The sequence below is a fragment of the Paralichthys olivaceus genome, chromosome 16 (genome assembly GCF_024713975.1).
Source record: "Paralichthys olivaceus isolate ysfri-2021 chromosome 16, ASM2471397v2, whole genome shotgun sequence".
Classification (NCBI taxonomy): Eukaryota; Metazoa; Chordata; class Actinopteri; order Pleuronectiformes; family Paralichthyidae; genus Paralichthys; species Paralichthys olivaceus.
The window spans coordinates 13,087,447-13,114,653 of NC_091108.1; the positions used below are offsets into that span (position 1 = coordinate 13,087,447).

At 39.5% G+C, this 27,207-nt stretch overlaps 2 protein-coding genes across 4 annotated transcripts; both read left to right on the top strand.

Annotated features, from left to right (window-relative positions):
• Positions 1-751: 751 nt before the first annotated feature.
• Positions 752-23,639, top strand: tcf3a (transcription factor 3a). Of its 3 annotated transcripts, none has more exons than XM_020109259.2 (20): positions 752-1,346; positions 4,790-4,885; positions 5,056-5,128; positions 10,260-10,333; positions 11,236-11,311; positions 11,950-11,990; positions 12,088-12,223; positions 12,764-12,813; positions 14,068-14,167; positions 14,510-14,646; positions 14,780-14,930; positions 15,054-15,112; positions 15,241-15,319; positions 16,517-16,593; positions 16,737-16,910; positions 17,072-17,180; positions 17,326-17,458; positions 18,433-18,680; positions 20,686-20,832; positions 20,966-23,639. In XM_020109259.2, exons 2-19 carry the CDS (start codon positions 4,832-4,834, stop codon positions 20,823-20,825), a joined length of 1,911 nt encoding a protein of 636 aa, XP_019964818.2. In that variant the 5' UTR covers positions 752-1,346; positions 4,790-4,831; the 3' UTR covers positions 20,826-20,832; positions 20,966-23,639. The 3 variants fall into 3 exon arrangements, with proteins under 3 accessions (XP_019964818.2, XP_069367714.1, XP_019964828.2); XM_069511613.1 differs by lacking the exon at positions 18,433-18,680 and adding an exon at positions 20,054-20,295; XM_020109269.2 differs by having other exon boundaries at positions 1,015-1,346; positions 16,740-16,910.
• Positions 23,640-24,493: 854 nt separating this feature from the next.
• On the top strand, positions 24,494-26,672 carry uqcr11 (ubiquinol-cytochrome c reductase, complex III subunit XI). Its single transcript, XM_020099965.2, has 3 exons — positions 24,494-24,652; positions 25,329-25,459; positions 26,268-26,672. The coding sequence occupies exons 1-2, from the start codon at positions 24,513-24,515 to the stop codon at positions 25,447-25,449; spliced, it is 261 nt and encodes an 86-aa protein (XP_019955524.2). The 5' UTR covers positions 24,494-24,512; the 3' UTR covers positions 25,450-25,459; positions 26,268-26,672.
• Positions 26,673-27,207: the final 535 nt, after the last annotated feature.

The following is a 27,207-nucleotide window of genomic DNA, read 5'->3' on the forward strand; positions in this document are numbered from 1 at the left end:
ATGTGTAACAAAATATTGCAAGATTTCAAATATTATCAAATGTAAGCTGTTATGGTTACTGGAAATATTGCTCAGGGGTGCGCTCATAACATTCTGTAACTACATGTAATTTTGCATTAGCTGGTATAAACTAGAAAACTTGGTTTTAGTTAATACAGCATATCATTTAATATAAGTTTGTAAACATGCCAATAAACATAATACACTGTAATTAACATATATAATATAATAACATAATTGTTTTATATTATTGCACTTTTAAACTGTAGATATACTTTCTCTGAGATACCAGTACTGTTTATATTGTGTGTGTGTTTGTAATGAGACACAATGGTAAGACTGAATTTATATTATGTTTTTTGGTCTTTTAGACATTGGACTAAACTAAATCTACTGGATAAAGAGTGAACTCATCAATATTAGGTGATCTGTTAGGCTGTTGTGATATGTATATCATTTTTCATTGCAATATTTTATGTTTTGTTTATAGCAAGGTCAACCCAGAATCTGATCTTATGTCATTATTTTAAACATTATATTTATAAATCCTATTTAAACTTGATAACATTATTATCATACTGTGACATTATGAACACACACGATATGAACATTATCTCAGTGTTTGAGAACAAAATTAAAAGGCGAGCAGCCGCAGGCGGAGGGAACCGCCCCTACAGGGTGATGCTGAAACATATTTGGACGTCCCCCCTGTCAATCAAATGTTCCTCGCATCCAATTGGTTCCTCCCTTCGATATTATCATTCCATCTTCTGGTGGTCGGCTCTGTTGGGCTTTTCCGCTGTCTCCTTCCGCCAGTCGAAATAGACCCCCCGCAAATCGATGCTCCTGTCGTTTCGTGCTTTTCTTTCCGCAGCCGCGACACGGGGACATTTAGACGAGTTTTTAACACAACCGCATCAACGTTAACACCGTCGAAACCTGATTCGCACGATTTGAGCTGAAACTGGACACCGCTGATGTTTCAGCGTCCTCCCGTGGGCTGCGCTGCGCAGTGATACCACACTGGAACCCGACAATGTGGAGGCTGTTAAAATGTCTTCTCGGGGAATGAGACGCGAGCTTTTTCTCTAACGATCCGAGGACCAGAGCAACACCAGAGTAATGGTTCGTGTCGGAGACGTGATTTCAGTTGTGTGACGAAGACGGCAGTGAGGTGAGGCGGCGGTGGAGCGGTTCGTTTCGCCTTTCGTCATCTACATCAAACCCGCGGCAGTGAGTCCGGACCACGGGGGGAAGGAAGGACCCTCTCCATAACTTTGTGTTTTTTCCTCGCTCCACTCCAGCCGTTCATTTCTCCCTGTTGGATGCCACATCACTGAATCCAGGTAAATGGACAAACACACACTCGTGCATGATGAACAGAAGTTGCGTGTCTCGTTGTTACCGGAGTAATAATCAAGTTTTACGCGCATCGTTAAGTTGCGCTGAGTGGGAGCCTCCGCCGGGAAGAGCGGGGTCTCTGGGTTTGTCTCCCCCTCGGCCTCAGCGAGGTTTTTTTGCGGTGTTATTACTCAGTATTAGCCGCTGGTGTGTGCGGGTAAAGACTTCTTTGTTCACTTGAAGTGGCTATAACGTTACCGCACGTTAGCATGTAACCAGACTGAGTTAGCTCCCCTCGGGGTTTAGCTGTCTGAAGCACCAGTAGCTCCCCCACAAACAAACGTTAGCATCGACACGTTAACGTAATAACTGTTTTAAAAAAATCGGTTTGACGTGTTTTTAGCTAAAATAGCAAACTGTTACACGTTTACGTCGCATAGTTTAGTGCTTTACTGATGTAGCTTAGGACACTTGGATTACGTGCAAACAACCAAATGGAGCAATGCTAATAAAACCCGTGTTAAAAGTGTAACTCGGGAGTGTTATTTTTTCACGCACATTCACCAACAACAAACAAACACGCTGCAAGAATGCGACCGAAGCTACATTCGCTCCTTCCTGCATGGCTTTAGATACAAGCAGGCCAACTTTTTACAGACTTTTTGGGTGTTTTGTGAGGTTTTCTTGTGTCTTGACTCCTCAGCTTTAACTTGGGCAGCCCCAGTCTTTGTGTTCATCGGTGTCTCAGTCCCCTGCTCGACGTGAGCGGAGGCAACAGGTTTTTTTGTTTTTGTTTTAAATCATTTTTAAAAACTTGTAACCCACCGATGAGCTATGAAAACACGGGCTCTCGATATCACACCGTCCCCCCTGTCTGACACCAGGTGTGACATTTTGTTTGGTCGTTCATGCTTCTAAAGTTTTCTCCAAATGGGCTAGGCCCAAGGTGGGGGTGCTCCAGACGAGCCACTTCCATTTGTTAGGAGGGGCTAAAACACTTATCCCCCATTTTGACCTCAGCTCACTGACACACAGAAACTACAAGATGATGTAGAGTCCACACATTTTGGCTTGATCGCAGATCATACATTTCCCTTGTGATCACTTAAGTATCTATCTAGCTATCTAACATATTATTTAGTAAATGTGTCATTACTGTGTGTATCTGCCAATGCGCAACTGTGGTGCCATTGTACACACTGCTTTACCATTAGTCTGGATCTAGTTGCAGCACCCTTTCAAGTGTCAAGTTTTCATGTTGTCATACACAAGGGTCAATGATAAAATAGAAAAGTGGAACAGAAGAAGAGATCAGTTCAGCCTCATTCATGTGTGAGTATACAGAAGGATGAAAGAGAGGAGAAATTTCACATAAAGTTATTTAAGTAAAGCAAAAGAGCTCAATATTAACATCAAATACAATACTATGATTATTATATTCCATTTGCTATATACATTAGAGGATGCAAGTGTAAAACTAAAGTATCAAGTGCACACTGTGTAAGTATATTCATTAATGTTATCGCACCCCTTTATGCAATAAAATCAGGTCCAGCTGTTATTTAGTTTTGAGTTATCAGCTTTTACTTTTTATTTTATTTTTATTTCTCTGTGTTGTCCTTCTCATGTTTTTCACTGGTTTATAAACAAAGAGTTGGGAGATTAATTCTAATATTTCCTTTGGTGTCACTGGTACAAGTAGTATTTGTTCTTTTGCAAACTATTTGCGAAACAGATAAATGACAAACCAGAATGGTACTCAGTGGAGTGCGTACCTCTGCCAGCAACCCCCTTATCAAAACATTCACCGCACCAACATTTAACAGGTTCTTTCCTGACCCATTCTGCATCCTTCCACCAAGTTTTTCACTGAGAAATTCTGACAAAAACCCTGTTACTCTTAGTTAACTGATCTTGTACCAACATTAGCAGATGACAGAAAGAAAAAAACATGTAAACACTTTTTAGGTCAACCTGCAGAGGTACACTGACTCTGCATTATATTTAAAGTGGCAACCATCCAAAATAATGACAACACACTCCGGTGGCAACAAGGAAACCTTCTACCACACGAACTGAACAACACATTAACATATATCTGCTTGATTTAAAAAAAACAGAAAAAACAAGCTAGAGTCTTAAAGATTGAACTTTGAATTTAACACCTCTAACCACAGAAAAAAAAACAATAATGTCCCCCAGCTTGTATTTACTGAAGTGTTTGTCTGTTGCTAAGTGTTTCTGCAGTTTTGTCCAACTCATGTAGAAATAATATATTGAGATATTTTACACACATGGCCTGCATTCACTTTGATGCAGACCCACTTGAAAGTGAATTGCCTTTTTGAGACTCCAGCAAGTTGTGTTATAACTGTGAGTTATTTAAAAGAGCTTTCAGAGCAGGTTGGTTTATGAGGAGAGGAAGCAGCCAGGGCCCAGGGGCTGACTAACAACAAGCACAGTGTAGCCTGTGGATGAACCACTGTCACCCATGTTAGATATTGGCTTTTCTGACAAACTGTCACTTGAAAGATTGAAAGATTACATGTGCCTGCATAACCCTCCCTTACAAGCGGATTGAGTGAGGTAACGAGTTGTAGGTTATGTGCCTGAATGAATTGAGTCATCATCCTCTTGAATCACCGTCTTCTGTTTCGAGATTGAATGATCAACATTAGATTTGCATTGTAAGTGTCAATTTTGCCTGGGAATATATTTATCATAATATTAAATGTTCATAATTCATTTCTTACAAATAAGGTATTGCTTTTATAATTTTGATCTTTACTCCCTATTGACTAAGGTATTTGACTTACTAAGCCTTCTAAACCCATATTTAAAATCTACTCCCACAAACATGGGAGGTTTTAACTTCAGTCAGTTCTGCTTCATGATTGGGGCATTTACAGATTGCGTCGTAATGTATTCAGTGGTTTAGGTAACACGTCAAACCAGACTTGTTTTAAAATGATCTCTGATTGCCCATGTGGATGTTGTTTCAAAGCTGTGTCTGACTGTTGTTTGTCCTTGTTTAAAATCTCAGCTGTTTAACTGGTGAGTACAATGTTGTGAACAACAGGAATGACAAACAACAATGAAAATAACACATTGTTTATAAAATGAAAACGCTGTGTAATTGTTAAGTTATAACATTTCCTGAAACTTTGTACTCTGTTCCCCGTCGAGTGCAATCAACAATACGTCTATCTCCAGTTCTATGTATTGGGTAGTCAGACTATCACTCTCCCTTACTTTAGATTAAACATTGTAGACAGCATCATAGTCATACCCATTACTTTGTCACATAATCTTAATCAAGGTATCCAAAGATACCGATTCCGGATTTTGAGAACATCTAACTTTTCTGCTTTGTACCTTTGCTTGTGAGAATAGTTCACATCTTACAAATGGGAAAATATACTCATATTCTCCTTACCTCTGCTTACAGTCACTTGCTGAGACTGAAAGGACAAGTGAACAGCAGCAGAGCATGGCTGCAGTGGAAACAGACAAGGAGCTCAACGACTTGCTGGATTTTAGCGCGGTAAGATCCCTCTGAAGAATCAGTATGCATCTAATAGAGTTCATTGCTACCAGAACTACAAAGTAGCAGTTGGTTGAATACATACTGTATATGATACAAGGCTACAACTTATTAAATTCTTGACAGACTCCCACTGGTTTTTCTTCACTGTTTCATTCCTCTCATTTTAGATGTTTGCGCCTCCAGCTTTAAATGGCAAGAACCGGCCGACTACTCTCGCCAGCAGTCAGTTTGGTGGTTCAGGTAAGATCAATACATTTATTCCTGCTGTCCATGTGAGTCCTCTAGTATAGTTTAATGCCTTGTCTACATTACTGCGGATATGTTATTTTAAAAAGATATTTCCCCCTCCATTTCTAAAAAACATCTCCAATGACTGCAAAAGCTAGCATGCAGGGCCAGTAGGTAACGTTAAAGTCCACATCGCGGCCCATCAAACACCAGAGAAGAATGCTGTTGTTCAGGTAATTAGGCAAGGCAGATAAAGAGGGGAAGGTGTCTGCAAAATCGTAAAAATTTGCATTTGGACAAGATGCCCAAATGCAGAGGAAAATGGTAAATTTGTAAAATATCCAGATTAGTGTGGAAATCTGGATAGTTACTATTTTGTAATAATTTGTTTTTGTTTTGCTGGATTTCTTTTTTTCTTGGTTTTTCTAGATTTCTACGTCTGTCTTTGCAATTTTAATGAAATAAATGCTTTTATTTTATTGATCTAATCAAAAATTAGCTGCAAAGAAAATAAAAGCTATTTGTCTGTTCTTTAACCTATAGCTAGTGATGAGAGCCTTTTTTGTTTTTAAAGCTCCCTAGTATTTAATTATTCATATTAAACTACAATACAGACAACATAAAATACTGTAATAGATAAGATTTGATTACAGATCACAGATAATTGGAAAGAACCTCAGGAAAAATGCTAAGCTAAATTTATGTAAACTATATTTAAGTAAGTGTTACCTCCTCACACTCCCCTTGCAGGTGTCCCTTCCATCACCTTTTCAGCTGTTGCTATTCAGTCACCTTAAGACAAAGGCAGAAGGGGGTTGATGGGAACAGCTCAATTAATCTCCTCTCTGTGAAAAAGTTTTTTCTCACGTCCTACTCCCACCCTACTTCTACTCTTTATAAGTAATTTCCCCCCAGTGTATTATTATCCATCCTCATTAAAAACATGAAAAACTAATCCCAGCACTTACCACAGGTTTTGAGACATACATTTAATTTACAATTAATAAACATCCTCAGAGATACTTAAGATCACATTTCCTTCTTGTGTTTTTCATTTTGTATTGCTGACATATACAAAAATGTGTTAACTTTTAAACATATCTGGGTCTGTTTCTACAATAACCAACACCACCACTTGCCCCATGCAAACCTTCCCCCGTCACCTCTGTATCTATAGAAGTGCAGTAGCTCTTTTCTGACTGGCCATATTATGAAACAGAATATTGAATTAAGATGAAAGACAAGGCAAGCTTTGACAGGGTGGGGAAATGGGACTTTATTTCTTTTCATTTGAGAACCATTTGCACATTCTTTTGTCAAGGCAAGGTGCGTGCTTTAAAAAGAGACTCAGATGTTTAATCCAGCGGCCCTTCATGGCATTGTCCCTTTGCCTTTAAATTTTTCTCCACCTAAAATCTAGACTTTGAGCATCAAACAGCCTCTTTTCTTATCTGCAAAATATCTGTTGTTTGCTCCTTCATGAAGAACAACTTTCGTTGTCAGCACGATTATATGTATTTTTACAAAGTTTAACTTTAACTTCATTCAGAAATATGTACTGCTGTCCTCTATTATACATACAGACGATCGTAGAGAAAGAGGAAATGATACAGCTATCGTATGAAACCTTTTTTAGTATATTTGATACTTGTCTCTACCCTTTGAAAACACATCACCTTCTTAATTCATTATATCTGTTTAAAAACAAGGAGCATTCACCTACAGGACCTGCTACTACTTCTGCTTTGACAAGTTTTGGTAGTTTATATATGTGAATTCAAACTGTATTCCTGCTTTTTGTGGAGCAGCTGCGACATTTTTTCCTTTCAGACTTCATTGCCTTTTTTTTTTTTTTTTTTACCTCAGAATGGTTAAGGTTTTGGTTATGTGGAGGTTAAACATGTGTGGCTGTGGGGATCCTCCCTGCCAGTGCTTCCAGTGATGATAATATCTCCGCTCTGGTCTTAATGTGCCTGTTCAATCCCTTTCACTAGTCAGTTAAAGTCATTTTCAGCACACTTTCATTTTTTGGTCACTGGAAACCGAGAGTCCTAAAATATATTTTTAAACTTTGGTATGGGCAGACGCAGAAGGTTGGTAGTTTCAAATTTGCATGACATGTTCCATTTTTCAAACACAGATGTGAACTAAACACACAGAACCTGAGAGTGATACAATTTACAAGTAGATTTGGGGTTTAAAAAGGGAACTCCTGACAAATGTGTGTAATTTCACACATAGTATGTACAAAGACTGCAAGCTGTATTAGGGGTTAGGGCACAGTGGGTTGTGTTTGAGAAGTCTCCAGTGACTCATGGGTTAAAGCAGCCTGGCCTGTGTTATTGTACATTGTTCAGTATTTCATTTACAGTGTTCACTCTCCCGAGAGTTGATCTGACATCATGCTTTGTGTCTGTGTGACTCACTTTGCCAAGGGAAGGAAGAAGGTGTGCAGACAAAACGGTACACTCAGTTATAGGTGCCTGGGGCAGTTTTCCTGTAAAACGAAGACATGTCTGCAAGTTTGGTCAATGTATGTGTAAGAGGTTTTTTCTCATGCAGCCTATGACTCAGACTGGCTGTCTGTTTCCAGTATTTCTTCCTGTGTAATTATAGACCATCCATGCTTAAAGGGGCGTTTCATGCTGGGAGGAGAAGTGCATTGGGGTTCACCAGAGAATTTGTCTGATGTTACTCACCCTTTTCTTCGTTTTTCTTTTTCCAGTCCTGATAGTCTGTCTGAGCACCACACTACTCATGTTCCTCCTCACGGTTTTGACAATTATCACGTCGCTAATAAATCTTGTTTGCTCTGGCAAAGTCATTTTGTCACTCAAGTCAAAATGTGAATTAATTTCATACCTCTGTGGTCTCATGTCTAATTTATATTTGATAATAATTTGCACTGAGATTTGTTCTAACTCTTTTATTACTCCAAGTCTCTGCCCAGCATGTTGAAACACAAAATTATGAACTGTTTACAGGCCAAAATGAGAGAAAATAAAAGCATATTTATAAGTGAAAAAGGAAAAAATAACAATTTATACTCACAATAAAAATAAGGTATCAAGGATGATGACATAAATATATACACTCTGAGTTTTGACAAAAACCATATGCTTTAGACTTAAAGTTAACAAGCACATGCACCTGAAAGGACCCAACAAAGATCTCACAGTCATAACAAAGATGTTTGCAGGTCACAGACACACTAATATTCTTTAAAACATCACTTTTGCAACGTTTACACCTGGCATCCACATTACTCTGAGGACCACAAGAAGTAAATTACGTTTTCACATATTATATGCACTTTATACTTTTTATACTGTTACTAGTTTCGATTTAGCGTCTCAGTGTTCAACTGAAATTACTCTCGGTTCTAGATTTAACCTGTTCTAAGCCATCAAAAGTTGCAGGCAGCACTTTGATGGCATATAAACCTGCAATATAATATTATAGCGTTTGTAAAGGATTATACGTAATATATCCAAGTGATATCACAGGCAAATGATTAGACGTACTTTAGTATAAACTACAAAACTGAGACCATCTCCCCAAACTCACTGTTTTCTTTTAGTGATTACCTAAGTTACATAGTCAGTATTATTTGCAGCAATTTTGAAAATCTTCTGAAATATCCCTCAAGTTCTGTTCCTATACTTGTCATCAGATCAGCTCATGAAGTGAGTTAATTTACATTTATTTAAAATTCTTTAACACCTTTTATTTCTTGTGTCTACTCTTCCATGTACCATTAACATTTATCTCACAACACTATTGCTCCAGGTGTGAATTTTCATGAATTCTCAGATTATCTTCCTCACATCCAGATTCGTGCCTTACACATGTTCCCTCTCACCTGGTTAGAGAACAGCTATTGCTGCACTTATCCTGCTATTTGTGGAATGGATGGTGACAGTTCAATCTTCTTGCCTTACAAGCAAAGAGGAGAAAATATCCAATTTTGATGTCTTGTCAATTAGCTGGATAGATCTGATAGGCTGCATGGATACATGGTATTAACCTAGGTGTGTAAGAAATTAGTCTTACTGTTTGTAAACATACATTTGTTTAGTGATACTGATGTTAGCTGGCTGCTTTACATTAAAAATATAAATACATAAATAATGTCAATTAGACTCCAGGAATATATAGTATACAATAAACTTATTCTGAGTGGTTTAAATGTTAAATCCAACATTGATTTGGAGCTTTTCTTGTCTGAAACTCAGATACTCATGACTTCCAGCAGAAACAAATTGTTCATGTGTTTTCTTTATTGTATTTGATTGACAGGGAGAGTGACAGTCAGCCATAGACAGGGGACAAGACATTGCCTCCTTCATCTCTTATTCTGCTGGTGTCGTGCGTATAGATCACAGTTGTCACGGCAATCTAGCAGCTCTCAGTGTTGTGGACCCATCACTCTGTTCTACTGCTGATCCTGTCATGATTCGATCCCGCCTCTACCCCCTCCCCCTCCCCTCTCCGTTTTTAATTAGACAACAAAACAAAAATATGAATATTCATAGAGCCAAGCTTCATTAATATGCACAATTATGCAAATCAGTACGCAATTAAGCTTCAGCTTTCCCCTAGAGATGGTGTGTAGCAGTATGAGAGAAGATGGAGAGGAAGGGGACGGGCAGAAATTTCTGCTTCACCAGTCTCTTAAAATCACTCATTTTAAACACGCTGGCCTCTGTGGAAGCTGCACGGCTCTGGCCAGGGACAACTTGTGTGTCAGCCATGTAAGATTGAGACTTAGCGTCTGCGTTAAGATGAAGGTGTTGGCCAAATGTGAGGAGATAGATGGCTGATGAATGACTGTTGCCATGGAAAATGTGAAGGAGTGGAGTGGGAGAATGAAGAATGTCGAGGATGATTCTGGAAGCTTCATACTGGGTGTTAATTATTCAAACTTCCCACAGCTCATATCCATGTTATGTGACTGTCACTGTGCTGTCTCTGTGTGAGCTGTGAAGTCAGGCTCTTCAGTGGAGGTTACTCTGAGCAACCTGATAAACCTGTATCAAAGCAGGTCATCATTCTATGAAGTGGAACTTAGTTTTCCAAAGCAAAGCTTGAACGCCTTTGAGGAATGTGTCTGAGGTTAATGGGCCTAATTTCTGTCTTCCAGGTATAGATGAGAGGAGTGGGTCCAGTCACTGGGGACCAGGACAACAGAACGGTCCGTCTTTCAACCAGGGACGGGTACGATACATCGTCATTTACTCCACTGACACTTTGTCTCACATATTTTAAATGCAACCTGCATTTGACCTTTGATATAGCACCAGTTTGTGCACACTATGGGAACATTTTACATATGATCTATAAACAACAGCATAAACATATTCACAGTGAACGATACAATTATGTCATCTTACACTTTGCAGTAGGAGTTATGAGCCATCTCTGCCACAATAATTAGTTTCTCATTGCCATTTGTATATGAGAAACCTCAATTTCTCAATTTTCTGGTCTAGATTATTTCTAATTCTTTATCAAACAGGTTTTCAGTTATTGGAATTGCCCAAGTTAAGTTTACCATCAAATGACAGGTTTACATCAATAGACAGCTTAAAGTACCAGATCTTCTGAGCTCAACCCAAGTACAGATGAGGCAACACTAAACCTGATTTCTGCCTGAAACCTGAAAAGATTAAGTGTGCCCTCACAGATGTAATGTATTTGAAAGAAACTCTTGTCAGATCCAAAATTTAAAAAATGATGTAATGGCAATATGCCACTTGAAAATCCAAAGAATATGATAGAGATGCCAGCCTGTCCACACTTGTCACTTAATTCCCACACACACTTGTTCGGTTGTAGTATCTAACTAAACCCCAAAGCAATTTTTTTTTGTTTATGTTATATGGTAATCAAGTATTAATACTACACTAACCCTGTATCTGCTTAAGAATCCTATACTCACTTTTTCAGATCAGTGCAGTTCCAGACCTGCTTTAATGCTCACATCAAAACTGGACAATGTTTACTGACCAATTTTCATGAATACACAACAGTTTGCTTCATTACATAATTTAATTTGCTTTATTTAATTTAATTTATCTGTATTAATATCCCTAAAGACTCTGCTGTCTCTCCCTCAGGGTTATGGAGAAGAAGGTCTTTACAGTGAACAGCAGGGTATGGCCTCTGCCCCCATATTTGGACCGGGGATTGTTGGTAAGAAGGTTTAAATTGAACTATGTGGTTGAAGCACAGAAACCACAACTTCACGTCTCTGTGTTTCTTATAAAATTACTTGACAACTGAAGAACATTTTCATTGAAATACACACATTTATTTCAATGGACAGTGTGACTGAGCTAAAACAATGAGTTGTTTGTTCAAGAGAACTGCCTTTCACAGGTTAGACGATAATGTACCACTTCATAGCAAACCGTTTTTATGGTTTGGTGGCAATGGATGAAGGGAACAGGGTAATCAGGGAGGATGTGGAGGAGGGGTTTGTTTGTGTGTTCCAGTTTGTGTGTTCAGTGTGGGCAGGGGGGGTGTAAAGGGCACCCATGCACAAACAAGGCTCTCCCCCGGGACTGTGGCTATAGTTCTCCTCTGTTTAACTGTCAGGGGAGGGGACAGAGGTTGGGCACAATTGCCCCTGAACCATTTATAATGGTCCAATTTGTTGTTGTTTTGCAATTCACAGTCATAAATACCACACATCATCATGTATACTCGCACAGCAGATGGGAGGCACTGAAAAAGAGGAAAAGGGAATTGCCAGATTGTGATTTAATATTGACATAAAGGCCTACTTCTCACGTTCATGACCTGATTTTTATATTCCTTTCTCCAAACAGGGAAGGCTGATCGAGGGCCATACTCGTCATTCACAGCACAGGTACATTAGTCAGAATGACAGTATGAGTATCTGTATAGTTTTCATACCTGTCCTGTTACACTGCAACAGCTTTGGTTTTCTTTTACACTGTCTTTAGCCTGGCTTTATGCCCAATGGGTTACCAATGCCCAGTCCTGATCCGCTCTCCCCGTCTGGCCTGAAGTCTAACTCCCAGTTTTATTCCTCCTATGAGGGGAGCAACCCTCGCAGGAGACCCTCACAGGACCCCATTGGTAAGACTCTAAAGGACTGTCTCAAGTGTTGAACACAGAAGTAGAATATGTGGAAATGCCAAAAAAATCATGCAATGTTGTAGAAAGTGATAAAAAATTCCTGGATCTACCCAAATTTTGCCCAATCAAAATTTAATGGGGTTTCTTCTTGTCCCATGTTTCATCCTTCCACCAAGTTATGTGAAATCCGTTCAGCAGTCTTTGCATAATCTTGTCATAGATTTAATATCAGAAAAACTTTTATTTCCTTAATTTAAAATGAAGTTGATGTATATCATCACTTCTCCTCATGAGGTTTTAAAAAGTGTCTGAGAATTCTCACTTCTTCTTAGTAAGAGAAAGTGAAATCTGTTCTCACTGAGGAAATAGAATAGCTGCTTATTAGACATTAATGAGGGTTAGGGTCATAAATTACTTCAGCACCAAGGTAGATACCTTTATTAAACACTGTGACTCGCTTTATTGGTTGTTGTATAATTCACTCCTGCAATAATTTTTGACGTTTGTGTATGTTTATGTGATTTCTCTCTCTACCCTCAGAATCACAGCCAAAAAAGATCAGGAAGGTGCCCCCTGGCCTGCCCTCCTCAGTGAGTACTAACCTCCAGAAAGGCTGCAACCCTGTCAGTGGGAGCCCATGTTTCCATGTTTCTGTTCATTTTCACATCCCATCTTAAACCTCCTCTTGGCTTGCGTAGCTGTAGAATAGCTGCAATACAGGTCGTCCAGCCTTACAGCTGTGTATCTTCACCAGTGCGGAAGGAAAAAAATGGGGGGGAAAGCCACTTGTTTCGCCAGTCACTCATCTGCAGTATGTATTTATAGTGTGTTGTATTTGTAGGCCCTTTACTTTATGGCCACGTCCCTTCTCCTCAGCCAAGTGCACTCGTCAGATCACTGGAGGGAATTTATACTGGGGTTTGATGGTTCTTACTCCACCTCATTTTTTCTCTCTCACTCTCGCTCTCTGGGCACCCTATATCCTCCCCCCTCACCACCAACACCACGAACAACAGCCCTCCCCTTTTTTCTCTCCCTCCCCCATCCCTCTTTCCCAGCTGCCAGTAGAGTTGGCTTCCGTCCAGGACTCGACAGATGGTTCAGTAATTAGGAGTGCATCTCTCCGTTCCCTCCTCTCCTCTCCCCTCTTTTTTCCTCTCCTTTTCTCTCCATTTAATCAAATTACAGGAGACAACTTGAGTCCATTTGGATATAAGTTTTTCAGACACATTTTGATACTTGATTTTGGTCTAGAATAGTCTCGATTGAAAAGGATGCGGTTGTTCAGAACATTGGTGCCTTTATACTCATTCTAAAGTCGACTGAATCCAGCCCATTATAGGGTCACATCTCACCGTGTTGAAAAGAGTGAATTATGTATCCGTAGACTATTCTTCGTATGTTTTTATTTAACAGGATAGTGTATAAAAGACAGGTAGACAGGACCCAATAATATCACTGACACTGCACATTCAATACTTAAAGCTCAGTGCTCCAGTCTGCAGAAATGCTGCCGCAGTCTGTTTATTGAGTTAAGTAGTAAAACTAGATAGTAACAAAAGATTCCTAAGAGGGAACTCATAGGTATTTCATGCATAAACACACTTTTTTTTTTGAAGTCTTAACTCAAAAGGGTCTTGATACTTTTTTCTAAGGATAAATAATTCATTATTCATAATAATTTCTCCTCACCTAGAAAAGCACAAGGATGCTCCCTACATAAAATGCAATACTTGGTTTTATAGTTTGATACACAGTTCATCTCGTTTATGGTCATGTATAATTTTTAGATTTTAAAGCACGGGCTGATAGGTTGTTTCTCTGTTTCTGTGTATTTTCTGTAGGTTTATGCATCAGCCTCAGGAGAGGATTTTAACAGGGACAATGCTGGTTACACATCCTCCAAGGCAGGAAACGTGTACCCACCACCTTTCTACATGCAAGGTCAGTTGAACATTATTTGACCTCAGAACCTCCCTTTCATTGTGTTGTGTTGGGAGACAGTTCTGTTAAGTATGGATAAAACACTGTACACCTAGATAGATTAATAGTGGATTAATGTTTCCTTTTTGTTTTAATATAGTTTTAATTGTTGTATAATATCCTTCTGGAAATCTACATGTAGGTGTTGGAGCCAGAGTTGTAAATGATGCATCCTAGTTAAATTAAGTTATCACATCAATGTGACATGTCTCATCTGTGGCCTTCATTGTCTTTTCATCTGCTCTGGCTGGTTATCCCTCGCCCTTCTTACTCCCCACTCCTTCACTTGATGCCCCCTGACAGAAGGCCTCCACCCACCCTCCGATCCATGGGGCTCTGCCGGGTCGATGGTTCAGCCTGGTTTTTCTTCCATGCTGGGCAACACCCCCCATATGAGCCAGCATGGACCCTTCACAGCCATTAACCCCCAAGACAGACTGGTGAGCTCTTCCCTCACACTCTGGACTTGTTTTTCTATGTAGACATAATGAGGTTTTTGAAACTTTTTGACAAATGTCTCATTGAGTGCCTCTGTCTGTGGATTTAATTTTATCTGCTGTTTTTGCTTACTAGAAACGTCAACCACTGCCCCTCTCTCCACAAAACTACCCCCTGCATGGCAGCGAGGTGAATGGGGCTCATCCCGCTGGCTTCCACTCTGGTTCCAGCAGCTTTGGTGTTTCCAACCACACACCCCCTATTGTTGGAAGTGACACTATTATGGGTAAACCCTTAAGTTTGTGCTCCTTTCTTTGTGTATTCCTAAAGTTTTCATGTAATTCTGTGACATAGTTGAGTTGTTATTGAGCAATTTGAGCAAAATGCTATGTGCTCCTTCTCCATCAAGCCAATCGGGGACCAGCACCTGGCAGTTCAGGTGATGAGATCGGAAAGGCCCTGGCATCAGTAAGTAATGATAAAAACGCATATTTGTAGGGAAAATTCTTAAACACAAAACTTAAAATATCTAGCATAAAGAATATAGATTAGCACATTGTGTTTATTTGATTAAAAACTGAAACTTCTGTGTCCAGATCTATCCTTCAGACCCGAACAGTAACGGCTTCCCTCCATCCCCATCTACTCCCTCTTGCTCACCTCAGGGTGTTTCAGGTGAGTCATTGTTACCTGAGGTTTAAAAGTCAGCTGGCTCTTAGAGACTGCTTTTTTTCCCCACACTTTCCATTCTTTGATGAATGCATTGTTTTCATTCTGACTGTGAATGGCTCATAGTGACAATGTAGCTCCATCTATTGGGTTCAATGTGGAAGAAAACATGTTAAGATTCTTTATTTATGACAGACCTTTAATTTCTCTGTTGCAAATTACAAATTAAATAACCCAGATTGTTTTCTCACTGGTGTCAGTGAGTTCACAGACCCTTTTTTATGTGCTGGCACTGAACAAACATAGAACTGAGATAAGTTTGGCAGGCGAGACTATCTGGACATTTAGGTCATCTGATATAGAAGTAAAGTAGTTGTGAGAAATGTCTCAGCGATAAAGATTTAAAGGGCACATATGCTGGTATTATATCCATGTTTTTATTGAATTTCTTATTTTTTTATGTTCTGGGGCAATTATGAAAATTAAACAGATAATGGTATTTTTCTCGGTCCATACTGAAAGTGTAACTATGAGTACACACATCCACAGCACAATCTTTCAAACACACACACACACACACACCACCCACACCACCCAAATATAACCTATGAGAGAGGAAGAGAAAATAAAAAGAGGGTGGGGTTGCTTCCCTATTTGTCTCTGAATTGGCTCATCAGACTTCATACATTAAGGGGGAATTCATTATTATAACATACATTTATCTGTTTTCTGATAACTACAGAGACAGTTTTGTTCCAGTCTCACAGGGAGTGAACAGATTCTCTGATCTGTTTTCTACAGTTTCCCAGGCGAGCTAAAACAGGTTTGCCACATGGCTTATAGATGAAGGACAGTGCAACACTGAAATCAAATGGTAAAATGCAGTAGTGGCAATAAGGTAAAGGCAAAGATACAATTTGTCATAACAAGGGCCTTTACGAAAATATACCAGTGCAGCACAGCGCAGAGACTGGAGTGTTTGTGAGTTACAAATGAAAAACCAATCATTTCCAAGCCTCAAGCAAAAATGTTATATCCATTTGGATAAGCGGGTCAACAAAAATCAACAGCTGAGTGCAGTGAGTATCAGTTCTGTATTAAAATGCTTATATAATATGTAAGTTTATATAATATACACTCAGCTGATACTCTTGAGTGCTCAAATGTCTGAATGAACCATGTGATCCCCTACATTTTCTCCAGGCTCTGCGTCTCAGTGGAATCGTTCCTCTGGCCAGGCCACACCTTCACCTAACTTTGACAGTGGTATTCAGTCCATGGTGAGTCAATGTTCCTCAATTTTTCATTCTTGTCTGAAAGATGGAACAAAATATTGTTCAAGTATGTTACAGATATACAAACAATGCTAGAATTGTGCATCCTGTTCTGCATTCTCTTTGTTCATTGTTTTCACCCTCTATAGCAGAGCAAAATGGAGGACCGTCTGGAAGAAGTCATCAATGTTCTTCAGCGCCATACCAACAGCCAAGGAGTTCCAGGATTGGCCGAAATGCACAGTCTGCTGGCGTCTGGTTTAGGGCTTCCTCCTGGCTTCAACACTGCAGCACTTGGATTGGCCAGTCGCCTTCCTGGACTGGTGAGAAAAGTGAACAGTAGCAAAAGAAATGTATTCACCAATGACTGATTAAAGTTAAATTGTTACGGTGGGCACAAAGTCAGAGGGGTATCATTACAATGTTATTCTTTTACCAATTTTACAAACTTCAACATAAAAATATTTGTGTTGTTCCCTTTAAGGTGTCTGGTCACCATGAGGACTCTGTTGGTCTGCCCTCTAGTGGAGGACTTCTGCATGGTCACCATGGCTCCACATCTGTTCCAGGCTCTCAGCCTGAGGGTTTTACTGGTGAGACTTTCTGTTGTTCTTTGATTAGTTTCATGTCAGACTGTGGGCAAATATCCCAGTTCCTTTTATTGAACTGGTAGATATACATGCATGGGCCTAACTGATACGGGTGCTCTGTACCATTGTGTGTAAATTCTGTGTGCAGGTCTGAGCAGCAGCGTACATCGTTCCAGTGCTTCAGATATCAAAAAAGAAGGCAAGGAGGATGATGACAACTGCTCCAATACTGACAAGTCAGAGGACGAGAAAAAAGACATGAAGGCCCGACTTCAAACAAGGTGTCAAGAAACCTACATTTATTTTCAGGAACACATACACTCATTGATCAATGCATGACATATGACATACTGTTTGATACTGCAGTAGTTTAGTATATTTTTTATGAGAACACACTTTAAACATTTCAACATGTCTTGCTTTCTACTTAATTCATTGCTCTTGTATTTCAACATTAGACCTAAGGATACTAGTCTATGTACTTGTTTTTTTGCATGTTGATAGAGGCTGATCGTTATAAATATATTCTTGTAATATTTTTCACCTCATCATCACATGGAGATGAGCAAGACTTCAAACAGTCATGTCAGTCATATTAACCTTTAACAGTCCTTGTAAAATAAAGTTTTATTAAAATAGTCACAACAACAATTAGATGTAATTTCAAGTTTTACACTAATTCCATTTGAGTAGTTTTATTTTGATTTTAAAGATTTATACAGAACCATTTAAATTCCTATTGTTCCACGTTCTACCTTAAATACTTACATATTTCCTCCATTTTCTTCTCACCCAGTATTTAGTGGTCCAATTGGGGTCGTCTTTTACTCTTACAAGTGAAAACAAAATGCTCCAATCCTTTAAGTTAAACTACAGATGAAAAACAATTACAGGGCCGATGATCACGGATTATGACATTTTTTATTATGATCAACCCTCATGAAATGGGACCTAAGCTTGACAGTAATAAAACGACAATTGCAAACAGTGCTGCAGCTGGAAATTACATTATTTTATCCATAAACATCTTTTTTTTCTGGCAGTTTCAGCTTAACTGCTGCGCTTCATTGTTGTTCATATTCTTCTTGTTTGGTCAAGGAGAGCCATATTTCTAAAACTAAACTGTAATGCGATCCACCATATGATGACATTTGTAGCAAATTTTATTGCTCAACGAATTTTGGAAGTAATTGTCAGTGAATTGTTCCCAACTGTTGCTTGCTTCCCTTCTCATCTTCCATTGGTTCTTCACTAGTCTGGATGATGATGATGATGAGGATGATGACGAAGATCTGCCAGTGGAGATTAAGGTTGAGCGGGAGAAAGTGCGGAGGATGGCAAACAACACCCGCGAGCGGCTACGCGTGCGGGACATCAACGAGGCTTTTAAGGAGCTGGGCCGCATGTGTCAGCTCCACCTGAGCTATGAGAAACAGCAGACCAAATTGATCGTACTGCAACAGGCCGTTAACGTTATAGTCAACCTGGAGCAGCAAGTTCGAGGTCAGTGGGTGTCCAGGGAGGAAGGAGGAGGAGGGGAAGCATCTCTTTAAAAAACTAAAACTTCCACACAGCTTCACTTCTTAGCTCATGACATATTATGTTGGCATTTAAAATCTTTTTGAATTAATTTTGTCAGTTAATTTTACTTTACACATGGTGGTAAATAAATACTGCTTTCTCAGATGTAGAGAATTTAAGTATTACACTTTTTCCACTTGATCCTTAAAGTGATCAAACGGTGCCATGGAGAGATAAAGAAATGAAGCTGCGTGACTGTTTTTAAGACATGCCCATTCTCCAGCTCATCTTCTGAGGTTTTTGTCCTCTGGTTACACACACAGGACGGCTGTTTGTTCTGATGTGTTGGCCTGTCTCACAGCTGCCTGTCTGTCTCCAAATGTTTACACATCTGTCTGCTGCTCCCTTTGACTGGATTAACATCTATTCATTTATTTATTTTCTGAATATACTGCTGCCTCATTATGCTTTAAACGATTAAGTCATTTTCATTTCAGATTTTTTTTTCTAACCTTTGACCCATAGCCAGTGTTAGTGCATGAAAGCAGGGTTGTCTGTCGTTATGTGTATCAACCCATCTTCAGCTATGTTGCCGTGTCTGTGCTTCAACAAACCTTTATATTTATTCATTTACTCCCCTTTCCCCCTGTCATTTTCCTTTTACAGATGGCAACAGTGATTCTCTTCTCCTCACATTCAGATAAATGCATCTCTTACTGCTGATGTATTTAACATGGTGCCTTCAGTCTCTCCCCTCGGCTTTATATCTGTGTTTCTTTCTATGTACTGTACTTGGCAGAGGGTGTTGCTTCCTCGCTCTCCCTTTCTTTCATATCTTCATTTTGCTGGACAGTCACCACATCCCCTCCACTTCCATCCTGGACCCCAACGACGGAACTGAAAAATAAATTCCGTGTAAAAGAGGAAAGATTCATTAGACCCGGGCGCTCTAGTCAACTGTTGTATCTTGATCAGCAGTTTATTTGTTCTTGGCTTGACATCAATTATTGTTGAACTCGCTCATATAAAGGATTAACATTTATTATCTACATAATGTAGATCTGTTTATTCAATTTTCATGCGTTTATTCCGTCTTCTGCAACACTCCACTGGGATTTTCCTCAGCAATCTCATTCATCTTGTCTCGTCTAGACCAAGAGCTTAAAGTCAGCCTCATCCTTGCTCAAACATAAAAAGATAAAAATAACAATTCTGACGAGGAAAAACACTAATACACTGTATTATACTTAAGGTTTAAACCAGTATAGCTTCAGTGTTAGCCAAGGTTCAGCAAGGGTTGTGATTTGGGTTTGTTAACCAGCCCCTCCAACCCCCCTCCTCCGTTCTCCTACCAGCTGCAGCATTGTCTCTGTGACTGATGAAAACCTCACTGCCGAGGAGAAGGAGCAGAGGGAGCGAGAGCGCCGCCAAGCCAACAACGCTAGGGAGAGGGTGCGTGTTCGTGACATTAACGAAGCCTTCAGAGAGCTGGGCAGGATGTGTCAGGTCCACCTGCAGAGCGACAAGGCCCAGACAAAGCTCATCATCCTGCAGCAGGCTGTCCAGGTCATCCTGGGCCTTGAGAAGCAGGTGCGAGGTAGGTCGGTGAACACAGGTCGGTGAACACAGGACAGTCCTGTCCACCTGGACAACCGCCTCTCACCATTACTGGATGGAAGGTGCTAGTCTCTCACCTGACTGAGTAACACAAACTTAGTGTTTCTCCTCGCTATTTTCCTTTATCACATTGAAAAATGAGTAGAAAGGGAGACGTTTGGAGGAATTATATCCCTGCTGCCAAAACCCTGTATTTCTCATCCTACTTTTCATTTTCCTGTCCTGCTTTTTACCCATTATCTTTCCCTCTGTCTACTTTGGCACTTCTGTATATCCGATGCTCCGCTTTCATTTCAGCACTAAGAGATTAGTTCAAGTTTCATCACTTGTGATTTTAATCAATATATGTCCTTTTTTTTTTATCAAAAAGAACGCAATCTGAATCCAAAGGCTGCCTGCCTCAAGAGGAGAGAGGAGGAGAAAGTGTCAGGTGTGGACCCCCAGATGCAGCTCGGTGGGGGTCACCCTGGTTTAGGTGGAGATGGACACAACCCTGTTAGCCATATGTAATTCTCAGGTCAGTCTTTAGAATCTCTACAATGGGATTTGTCACATTTGTGAGATACTAAAATGAACAATATATATTTTTCTTGCTATTTTAATTGTTTTTTGTGAGAGTGGTTATTAATTTCTTTCTCCTTTTGTTCCAGTTCCTGTTGATTATACAGCCCTTAGAACACGTGGCCTTAATCCATCATTGTCATGCATCTCGGTATGTTAAGCAACTTTTGGAAAGTGTGTGACACACACACACACACATACACACACACACACACACACACACACACACACACACACACACACACACACACACACACACACACACACACACACACACACACACACACACACCACAAATACTGACAAAGCAGGTGGCCACATCCCTGATGAAGAAGCACACCCATCCAGAAAGAGACAAAAGACATTGTACTCTTTACATGACAATACTTTGAACCAAGGACTCTGGTTTGGAGACTGGAAATTGGACATGATACAGGACTTTCTTGTGATGTTTTGTAAAACATTTTGAAAAAAAAATGCATTACATGTTGGGAGCAAAACTTGTTTGGATCAAATAAAACTTTTGGATCAACTGCTCATGTGAGCAGAGTTAGGATTTTCATCGTTGGATAAACATTGGCATTCCCATCTGAAAAGAAGGTCTTACATTCTATAGAAGTAAAGACGGACATCTGAGTTTATGTTGTGTCTGAACAAATACCTGTTTAAGCACAGGCCTGATGCATAGTGTTTGTTGAAGATAAAAAATCAGTCACCATGGCTATCCTCTAATATAATGACTGAATAACTGAGGCAGGTTTGGAGACACAGGGGGAGGATCGAGTCACTGACTGGCCAATCATAGAGCTGACTCCCCTTTTTGATATGCTGGTAATCCTGGCTGTATTTTTTTTATTTGTTGCTTTGCTAAAACGTGCCACAGTCAGTGACCTACACACGTGGTGGGAAATCTTTCTTTTAAACCATGGATCCCTGCTTCTTGTCTCTTTATGTCCTGTACATGTGCTTTATTGTCACTGCCATGTAAGTGGAATGGAAAGATTTCTGAAGATAGACCCACCACTGGCACAAACACAAAATGAATCCACACGCATGTTCAATAACATGTGGACATCCCAACCTTCCCTCTGTGAGGCTGCTGTTGGATTCGAGCACACAAGTCTCTTCAAATCTTAAACCGTCACTCAGTCTCAGCCATGTGGTCATCATAATGCCTCTGACTCACATCAGCCTGCCCACAACAGATCATATGTAAACACTGTTACGACGTGTTGAACTTGTAAGTCTCAGAGCAGTTTCACACAGAAATAACTGCGTATTGAAGGGGTCATGAGTGTTACTGCTACCTTTGCCATTGACTGACTTGTTCTGGTTGTTGCTCCTTGTTGAGCATTTAGGGATTTGTTTATTTCTCTCCCTTTCGAACAATTGCAAAGCATGTTGTAAGGATCTTCCTATTGTAGAACTGATTCAACGTTTCTTTTCTCCTTTGTTTTCTTTTTTACTTTGTAATATAGATGTATGAGTTTTGTTTTTATCATTTGGAATGTTCTTTCTTTTTTTGTTTACATTGATTAAATGTAAGATGACTCTCAGTTTAGATTCCAGGAACAAAGTGAGGTGTTTTATTTTTGTGCCAGGTGCTTAGAAATGTTAGAAATGACAAAATGATCTGGCTGTACCATCACATGTTGTGATATTGCTCTTTTTTTTTAAGAAAGAAAATGCATTTGAACACAGACCCGTCAGGCCAGTTGTAAGTGAATTGTTCTGGTGTTTGCAACAGTTTTTCTTTGAATGAAACAACAATTTCTTTCTCCTGCATACACCCCTCTCTTCTCCCTGACGTGCAGCTCTGTGATGAGCTTGTTGCTTGGTTTGAGGAAGGGGCAGAAGGGGTTGGTCAATCTGCAACATAATTCAGTGTTTCATTATGAAAGGAAGCATAAAATGAATCAAAAAGGGTGGCCTTAGTCATTTCCCTGACTTTGGGAGTTTTGATAATGGTTACTCACCAGTGCCTGAATACTTCTCTGCTACATGGTGGATAATGTTGCATTTAAGGATTTATAAGTTGTACCTTTTCTATAATACAGATGTATAAAAACATATATACTTCAGTTACATCTGACAGTGTCTCTGAACATCTAAATGAAGAATTACACTCATCGATACTCACTGCTTCAGTGTCTGTCATTAGATGTAAGTTGAGTAATAACCTGGTCTTCGACTTGACACTGAAAAACTTAAATCTTCTCATGTATTATGTACTAGTTCTGTTAAATATAATTTTGGTCTTGACTGGCATGTGCATTGATATGTATGTACAGCTGTATGATGTGTCCTTATCTGCTTAATCATTGTAAGCCGATACTGATATGTGACAGTATTTGTTTTACCTCTACCTGTCAGTTCTTTACAAATCTTGCCCCATGGACTAGCCCAAACTTTATTTTCTTTATCAGTTACCCTAACCATTCTGCAGGAAAAATGTGGTGTTGTTGTGATATGGAAAATCGCTACTGAAGACCTGTGCATTTTTTTCTTAACATGACAGATATGTTTGTCTACAGTATCCAAGTTTCAAGATACACACCTGATATTCTTTGTTGACAAACCCTTTTCTGTCCTGCACAGTGGGTGACCTGCAACATATCTCTGTCTTCACTCATGTTTGGGGACAACATCTATGTAGGCTATGTCCTCAAAGTGCCTCCAGTTTCCTATTTTTTTATATATAAAGTAGATACCGAGGACTGTTGTGTCTAATGTAGCAATAAATGTGCCATTTTTCATAACAAAGCGCATTTTTTCCAGTGACTTTTTCAATAAATCAAATAACACTTGATTGATTTTCCTTTTCCGGTAATGCAAGCGAACCAGGATTTTGTTGATCGGTCTAATATTTTATTTGAGTTTATCCAATAAAGACTCTCAGAACTAAATTGTCCACTAGGGGGCAGGCATGAGCAGCACTGTATAAAGCCCTGCACATTCTAATGCACATTGCAGATTCATTATATTTTGTACAATGCTGAAGTACTTACTAGTTTTAGTTTTGCTGTGGGTAGTTAATACATGTTGATTTTAGTTAAAGGGATAGTTCACCAAAAAATGAAGATTCATTCATTATCTACTCAGAACTATGGGTAAAAAAACCATAAAATGCCTCCATACTGCTCCTGTGGTGTCATCCAAGTGTGCGTCAACCCTGACCTTCAAATTCAACTCGAAACTGCGTCATTTACACCATGTTTTTAGTCTAAATATCCACTGTTATCGTCCTCATTGCAGTTCTCGTTTGAACTCACACAGAAAGAGCAGTATGGTCATTATTTACTTCAATTGTATTAGATCGGATTCGGCTGCAACACTGTTTACCCCTGAAACTAAAGTGTTTGGTGGACTCAAACATTAACTCACCCCTCCATCAGCATAATGGTGAGTAGATAATGAGTGGATTTTTATTTTTAGGTGAACTGTCCCTTTAACACTTATTTCAATAGCTAATGTTCCGTGTATGCACAAAATGTAAACAAGTTATTTTGACTCAGGACTCCACCCCTTACTGACACCAGTGTAATAATTATATGGGCTACCATTCGGTGTTCTCCAGCTTTTATTGTGACAATGGGTCTTTTATTTTTTCTTAACAGCAGGAAGTGCACTGTGCACATGCGCAGTACGTCATCAAACCAAACTCGTTACTTCCTTCGAGCTCGTGTAGCCGCGCGTCAGGCGTCAGGAGGAAACATCTCAGACAAAATGTTGAGTAAAGTCATCGGTCAGAAGTACGTGTCCATCGCCAAGTCATGGTAAGATTTCATTTGAACCTCGTGTTCGTAAAGAAGTGAAGAAACACACTCGGGACCGTCACAATCCGAACGTGTCCTTGTCTAACGTTAGCCTTTAGCTTAGCCGAGGTCATAGCTGTAGGGACAAGCTAACTTTAGCTTCCAGACAGTTAACGTCAGAATTAAAACTCAACACGAACACTTTAAATGAAGCTAGCTGTCTGGTCTCCCTCGAAGGGTTGATGCTGTGGCTCCAGATAAGTCCGAAAAAAATAGTCAATTAACCTTATTAACTAATTAACTCTGCCTCAAAATGTTTCCCTGGTCTGAGAGCAGCTGGGGTGAACTCGGTAAGAACCAGCAACCTTACATATGTGAAGCTATCACAAGAAATCCCATTCGTATTTTTAGCTAATAAACAAAACAAACTATTATTTAGATCAATGTTGTGGATTATATTAAACACATGTTTGTTGTTTGGGTGTTTGACATTCACTGTCCGAACGATAACTTCCCTGTTGACAAGGCAACAGAATCTTTCATCAGTCTGTCTCTTTACTTTGACCTTGAAGAACGTGTGTGTGTGTGTATTTGTGCCGGTATCATAGAATCTCACCAGAAGCAAAAATTGTACAATGTTTACGACCACTTTATTTGGTTTCATTGTAAATAAGATAAATGTGGTCAATCTTGACAGGATCCCCACTCTGGCTATATGGGGCACCGCTGGAGGTGTCGCTCTTGTCCACTTCACAGACTGGAGGTTGTTTTTGGATTATGTTCCCATCATCAACGGCAAATTCAAAAAGGATGAGTAATGGCAGCCAGGTAAGAGAGACTGAATTGAATCACTGTTACTTCTCACTTACACTTCTCAAGCCAGAGACGATAACCTGACACTGCTCTCTGTTGTTGTGGTTTTTGACTTTTTAAAACTATTCAGTCATTTCTTTCACGCTGTATTATTAAATTAATTGACAATGCTCTTGAGCCATCTGTTGCTGGAAAGCTGGATAGTAAAGGATCATTACTCAGCAATCATAGTTCTGTAAAGATCCTTTCATCTCACTGCAATTTGCTAATTAATTTTATCCGCTTGTGTCAACTTGACGAGGTTGTTGATTTTGACAAGGCACACACGCATCAAGGTCCATTGTGTAACTATGCAAGGCAGTTTGTGTTTGTTGTGTTCTCCAGCAAAAATGAGACACGAGGTTCTAATAAGAAAGAAATGTCTAAAACACCTTTGACCACTGGACATATTTAGCGTTGAACCTTTGGTTTCAACTTCAAATCTTTGCTACAAAACAAACAGCTGCTGTTCTTAAAGTCTTTAACACTGCTGCAACTTACTAATAAAGTATAGCTTCACAAGTAGATACAAATACTATTTGGGCTCAATTATTTTCAGCATGTCTTTAAGACCCGACTCAGGCTTCAAAAACGATTTGATCAATGAGAAAATGAAGGTGCTTCCTGCATGATTCGATCAGTTTGGATAGAAACTACAGAAAGCCTGTTGTTGTGTAGGTCAGGTTCAGGTTAATTTTTTCTCTTGCGCGTTCTCAATTTGTTATTGCTTTGGATTCCACCCGCAGACTTTACAACATAATGACTCTTTGTTTTCTGCTTCCAGGTCAGTGCTGCTTTTTACTCAAAGACTTAAAAAATGAACAGAAGCTGCTGCGGCCGGTACCTTGCACTGTTGTCTGCCTGCCAGGCCACTGGAAGCCTGTCATCTTCACCCAACAGCTCAGTCTACATCGACCTATTCACCACAAACATCCAGCTGAAATACACCACTGTGTGGCATTTCAACTTTTCCTCAGCCAGTGAAAACATGAATGGAAGGAAAATGAAAACGTGGATGATAAATGGACTCTTATTTTTTATTTTCCTGTTCAGTTTGGGGTCAGATATTTATTTTTAATCATCAGTTCTGTGTGTGCCGTGGATCAAACCTGATTCACAAAATACAAATCTGTCCTTACTGTCATGCTGTAATTGTTTTGATGAGAATAAGTAAAATATGTGAGATTTATCCTGTATTGCATTTGTGCATATTTATTCCACTTACAACGCGTTAACTGATTATCACGTTCAGTTTTTCCCTGCTCTCAACATTATGTCAAATTACATTTATTGTTCCACAATGCAGACACATGAGTGGAGCTTCGCTTTGGTCACCAATGATGTCACCGTACCAATCTTTCCTTTTATGTAGGGGTCATATCTGAGTTGTCGGTAAAGTAATTTAAGCTTTTCCTTAGATTCAGTGGAGTAAAGTGAACAATATCATTGCAATGTTTTTAACTGTGATTAGATTCGACCTGTCACTGCTCAGAGAGCAAGCACTGGGACAATGAAACTCAGTTTAATACTGAATCAGAAGTGCAGAAGCAGTAAAGTGCTGAATAATGTCCATAATTATAGTGATATTTATAGAATATATAACAGTGAGGGGTATTATATATTCTAATATCACTACATTGGCGTCAAAGGTGCAATTTTTGAGTTCCAATTTGAATGAAATGGAATATTTAAGTCTGTTTCTGCTGGCTCCCTGAGAATGCTGT